Source organism: Phaethon aethereus, assembly GCF_964289735.1.
Source record: "Phaethon aethereus genome assembly, chromosome: 19".
In the NCBI taxonomy this organism is placed as follows: Eukaryota; Metazoa; Chordata; class Aves; order Phaethontiformes; family Phaethontidae; genus Phaethon; species Phaethon aethereus.
The window spans coordinates 7,945,690-7,951,689 of record NC_138595.1 but is presented as its reverse complement, the minus strand read 5'-3'; the positions used below and the strand labels follow the sequence as shown (position 1 = coordinate 7,951,689).

Below are 6,000 nucleotides of genomic sequence, written 5' to 3'. Positions count from 1 at the left end.
CCCCCCGCGGGGCGGCACACACGGACACGCTCGAGGGGGTGGGGGGGGGCGCCCGCCCAGGAAGCGCGCGGGCGCGGCGCCCCCTCCCCCCCCCGCGAGCGCACGGGCTGAGTCCGTGTTCCGGGCGCGCGCGGGCTCCAGGCCGGGATTTGGGCGCTCCCCGCCCGCCTCCCGCCCCTGCCCCCCCGCCCCTCCTCCCCCCGCCCGGCTGGCTCCCTCCCTCCCTCCCCCTCCCTCCCGGCTCCTGAACTCCAGCCCCTCTCTCTCTATCAGCCGCTCACTCTGTCTCAATATGTCTCAAGATGGCGGCCAATGTGGGATCGATGTTTCAATATTGGAAGCGCTTTGATTTACAGCAGCTGCAGGTCAGGCTCCCCCGCTCGCCGCACCGGCCGGGCCGCGCCGCCGGACCCCCCCCCTCCTTCCCTTCTCCGCCTTCCCTCGGGCCCGGCCTCCCCCTCCTCCTCCTCCCGCCGCCGGCCCGCGCCGCCTAAAGGGAACCCCCCGCTCCGCCCGGCCGCAGCGCTCCGCTCCCTCCGCCCCCCCCCGCCATTGATCACCGGCCCCATCGGAAATTGATCCTCTTTGTTCAATTCATCGATCAGCCCAAGATGGCGCCGGAGCCGGCGCTGCCGGGGCCGCCGCCGCTTCGCCCGCTCCGTCCCGGGCTGCTCTGTTCCCCGCTTCCCGTTCCCCCCCGGCGGCCGGGGCCGTGCGGGGCGGCCGGGGCTGCTGGGGCGGCGGTGGGGCTGCCGGCGGCCGCTCCTCTCCCCCCGCCTGCCTGCCTGCCTCCCCCCTCCGCCCGCCCCTTCCCGCCGCCGCGTCCCCGCCGCCGTTTCTCCCCGGCAGCCGGGGAAAGTTTACCGAGTGCCGGGACTTTGTGTGGGGGCGCAGGCAGCCGGCCGGGCTCGCCGTGCAGGCGCGGCGGGGGCTGGGGGCGCTGTGGTGCCGGCCAGGCGGGCGCTCCCCCGCCGCTGCCCGGCCGCCGCCGCCGCCTCGCCTCGCCGCGGGGTGCCGGCCGCCGGCGGGCCCTGGGGGCTCCGGCCCGCAGCGCTCCCGCCGCCCTGTGAGCGCCGCGGCCGGCTGGCACGGCGGCGGGGGGGGTGGGGGGGCGAGGGATGGAGCTGCGGCGGGGTCCCCGCGGGGCGGGAAGGGGCGCGAGCGCCCGGCCTCGCACGGCGCGGCCCGGGCGGGGGGGTGGTGGTGCTGCGGGGGACGTGCGGGAGGGCAGCGCCCGCGGTGGCCGGTGAGGGGCCGGCGGAGCGCGGGGGCGTCCCGGCCGGGGGGGAGGGGGATGTCACGCGTGCGTAGCGGACGGGCCCCCCGGGCTCTGCTGCTGTCCGGGATGTGACAGCCGAGCGGGACAGGGATGCTTTACCGCGCGGGCCCTAGCAGCCGAGAAGTCCCGCTTCCTCCGAGGGAAGTCCCGGCAGAGCAGCTGCCCTTGGGCCGTGTGCCCCGAGGGGGCCGCAGACCCGCTGTCTGGTATAATTGCTGGGGTGTAGGTAAGGCCGGGGAGGGTTGGGGGGTTGTCAGCGGCGAAGCGGTGCTGCTCCCGCCGCTGAATGGGGTTGCAACATGCGTGCTTCTCCCAGTTGATTGGCGCAGGAGAGCGCTGCCCTGCCTCTTCAAACCCGCCGCTGCCTCCCGGTTGAATAAACGGGCTCGAACGCCGCCGGCTGCCCACCCCGGCCCCTCGGAGGACGGGCCCGGCCGGAGCCGCGCGGCGGGACGGTGCGCGGATGCTGGGCAGAGCCGCAGCCCCGCCGGAGGTGAGGGGGCGGGGGGGGCCGGGGAGCGGGACCCGGGGCCCGCCGCCCTCCCCTCCCCTCGGCGGGGCTCGCAGAGGACGAGCTAGCGGGAGCGGTGGTAAAAAACACCCCCGAAAAAACCCCAAACCCAACAAACCCAGCACCCCCCCCCCAAACGGGAAGTGCTACGCAGGAGCTGTAGTAGGAGGCTGGTCCCTTCTGACTTTCAGGTGCATTTGGGAGGGTAAAAGTAGCGTTTTGTTTTAGGCTTTGCTTTCTCTTCCCCCCCCCTTTCGTGTTTTATTGTTTCTTTTAAAGGCTTTGGATTAAGGTAGACTTGGCTGAACTTTGCTAACTTGAAAGGGTTCTTAATAGTGGCCCAGAATACCTACAGGAATACAGAAAATGAGATCCAGATGTAGAATTGTATAAAATAAAATGGATTAAATTAAGATGTAGTTAAACAAGGTCTGACATCTTTAATTGTGGACTTTTGCTTTTGCCTCTGTGTATGTGTGGTTGTACTTGCGTAGCATAGGAAAATAAACGCTCCTAATCTCACTGCCGTGGCGTTACATTTAACGGTGAAGAAGCCTAAATATTTCCTGTAAAAACAAAGCCTTCAGAAATGCTTATTGATTAAAACATATTACGCTAAAGTATCTATCATGTAAATTAAATTCTAAAATGTAATGAACGCAGCCAAATGGCATTTTGATAGATTGTTCTCTTCTGTTTTTAGTAAAAAATAGCTCACTTTTATCATAATTTAGTTTCTGTGCATACGGTAAAACCTGTTGTGGAGTACCACTGTGCAAACCTTAATCTCATTTTTGCAGACTAAATGTGACAGACTGACTCGAACAGCTTGTAGGTTCCTCTTTGAAGCATTCTGGTAATGCTAGCTTAAAGTTGTTTGAACAATATTCATTACCTGCTGTTGAGGACTTATATTTGTGATTATTTATACATGTGGCGGATTGAGGCTGTTCACCTTTTGGCAGGTTCACCAGGCAATCTGTACGCAATGCGAAGTTTATTAACTTTGCACGCAGTCTGTCTGTGGAGAGTCCTGGAGTGACCAGAGAGGTAGAGAGTACCTTCATCCATATGCAGAATAGTTAATTTGTTTCAAATTAGTTTTTTTTTTTTCCCTCAATCCACCCATCTGCATGAAGAGGTAGTGTAATATTTACTCCCACTTGCAGATGAAGCAATATGCTATAAAAACTATCGTTGCTGAGTATGAAGTTCAGTCTTACAGAACTGTCCATGCCTCCCTCCCTCCCCCATCATTCATTTGTACTAACGTATTTCGAGTCTGGAATTACAGAAAATAAAAACGCTTTCATCTGCGCTGCTGTTACCCTATTCCAGGACAAAAACCTGAAGGATTTACACTTAACCTGTACCCTGTAAACTCCAGCTCTCGCAGCTCTGGGTCTAGATGGCTTTGAACCTGTAGTTTTTCTGCACGAGAAAGTTGTAAGGAGCTGAGGCTCTGTAGTCCCGTTTCGCTGGCAGTGGAGCGACATGCACCCTCTCTGCTCGCAACTTCCTCCTCTCCGTTCTGTTAGAAGATTCTGACGTTTAACTGTTGATGAGCTGTGACCTGCCTTGTAATATTAAGCAGCAGGTTTCTCAAGATTGTATCAATATTAATTAAAAACAGAGCCAGGAACACTTTAGGGTCTGACTCTCTTAATTATTTATTTCCTTTCACGAAATAACCTCTTGTTTATAGGAAGAGAGATTTCAAGAGTTGGAGGCAGGATTAAATAATTCAGAACTTGGATTAGAGAACAAAAAGGTCTGTTCACAAATGGAATATGAGATGCAAAAATGGCAGTTTCCTACATGTATCAAAGGTGGCTCTTCACTTGAGACTGTACCTGAAAGACGCGCAGCCAAACACTTAACCCTTTTCTCTAGTAAAGGTTAGTTATATTTCCTAAAGAAACAGTGGAATTAGCATGCCATTTCTGCATCAGTTTGCCACGTGGTTGAAGATGGACCCATGTTTGATAACTGGTGGCAAGGGAATTGCACTGCGTAGAGAAAAAAGATCCTTGCAAACGGTGACTATTGTGGCAATAAATGCAAATTAAATCACTGGAGAAATGCTCTTGCCCTCGAGTTAAAACTGCGTCTCCTGTTTGGAAGGAATTGTGTGACCTGAGTCAGGTTGACGTACAGCAGCGTGAAGGTTACTTGCTGTTGCGCAGTCCTGTTTCAAGTTTTAGTTTTTGGTGTCGCCATCACCTTCACCATGAAAACAACCTTCTGCTGGAGAACAGGGAAATGGGTGTCATGTTCCCGTGGGTATGGCATGCAGCCCTCTTTAAGATTTTGCTTAATATTTCTGAATACGTCTGTGTATGTATCTATGTCAGAGGAGACAGTTGGTCCTGCCGTGTCTTTTTGACCAGCAGAGTTACATGACTAAGCCTGGCTTGGCTCTCGGATCTAAGTTGAATCTGCAGGATGAATGGAAGAAGTTAATACCATTTGAAAACCAAACAAACTATGTGTTGAAGTATTTTGACAATAAGCAGAAGTCTCAAAATGTCATCATAGCTTTTTAGGACAGGCACACATACTGGTAAAAAGTACATTTTCTCGTTGCTTTTGAGCAGAACGGCGTAACTTGCTACTATCAAACTAGGGAATGAAAATCTAAAGCCAGATCTTGCTCACACGTTTCTGTTTTTTAAAATCTCATCCTGGTATTGCATCATGTATGGTTAAAGTAAGGATGGGGTATTAGTTCTATGGCATGCTGTGACTAATTGTTTTAAGGTAAGCCATTGGTCTTATAACATTATAGAATTTGTAACAAAATCTGGAAAAACTAAGTAGCAACGAGTAGCTTTTAAATACTGAAGTGCTTCTATTATTTAATTCGAAACAGGTGGAGCTCTTGGCATCTTTTAGTTGGATCCGACTGTACCAGAGCACAAACTGATTTGCTTTAAGTGAAGGAGTTGACATGCTCCATCAGAAGTGGAATTAGCGACTGCATCGGAGTGTTTAATTTTGTTTCTTTGTGCACTGTAGAACTTGTAGTTTCTGTCCTGAAAGTAGACAGTGCTTTACATATTATAATGGTAGTTAAATGTGTCTCAAGAGTCTGTAGCTACCGTAAATGTATTTCTGCTCCTCCCCAGCTGATCAGAGACCTGTAGTGAAAGCACCTTGGTAGTTCTGCAAGAAAATGGAATACAGGGAACTGAGAGGGGTATAAAAGCCAGGCCACCGCTGCCAGTATGCTCCGATAGCTACCGTTGCTTCCCTGCCGCAGGAAAGCTTTGGCTTTTCGTGGTGCTGTCCCTGGGCATCTAACACGCATGGCATAGGAGAAGAAAGGCCCTTGCTGTACTTCTGGCTCAAGAAATTGGCTTTCGTAGGATTCCTTGAGTTCTATTCCTTGGAAAGAAATTTCTGAAAGCTTTTCTAGCCCTCTTTCCTGTTTCTCAAATGAAATAATGCCCATCTGAAACATGGCAGAATTAGTGCGTATTTCAGTCGCTCTGCTCTTACGCCAAGTTTGTGGTTAATTGGATGATGTATTGAGAAATGCACTAGTGAGGATTTGGAATATGGTAATGGCTGGGATTTTTTTTTAAAAAGGTGGCACTACTTGTCTGTGTATAGCAATACCAAATAAGTAATGGGTGAAACATTTGCTATAGAAGAAATTACATGCAGTTTAAAATTCCAGTGAACAATTATTCTTTATTTGCAAGCTGATCTGTAATGCAAAAAGTGGATGTAGAAAAATGCATAATTCAGAGTTTCAGTTTGGTCACACTGAGGCTGAAAATAAAGGCAGTTTACTGGGTAGAGAACAGATACATATATGGATGCTTAGTACTTCTGTAAGACACCAAGCAGGCAGTGCTCATTGACTTGTGGTCCTTTTCATGTAAGCAGGGTAGTAAGTTCCCATCGTGTACATCCAGGTTTCTCTTGCACATGTTCTTTACGCTTTAGTCTTTGCTTATCTTTGTGCTTGGTCATTTCCCATATACTTTTATGGGCAAGGTGTTGAAAATACAGTGTTTTCTGGATCGAGAATCCAGTGACAATGTTCCAGCGTTGCATGAAGGAGCAGGGAGGAAGATGTGAGGCTGAGAGAGAGCAAACTGAAATGGGGTAGTTAGCAGAAGACGAGGAGTCTAGGGTGAAGAGATTTGTACAAGAATGCTCACTTGTGGGATTGTAGGTGTGGTGTTGAATTTTCCAGGAA

General features: G+C 52.0%; 1 protein-coding gene across 7 annotated transcripts in view; it reads left to right on the top strand.

Annotated features, from left to right (window-relative positions):
• Positions 1 to 302: 302 nt before the first annotated feature.
• Positions 303 to 6,000, top strand: part of CUX1 (cut like homeobox 1) — a gene marked incomplete at both ends in the record, with an annotated part of 282,299 nt that continues 276,601 nt past the window's right edge. For all 7 annotated transcript variants that reach the window (XM_082008642.1, XM_082008646.1, XM_082008645.1 and 4 more), the window contains one exon: positions 303 to 365. In XM_082008642.1, the coding sequence (XP_081864768.1) occupies positions 303 to 365 (63 nt within the window). The remainder of the gene's footprint in view (positions 366 to 6,000) is intronic.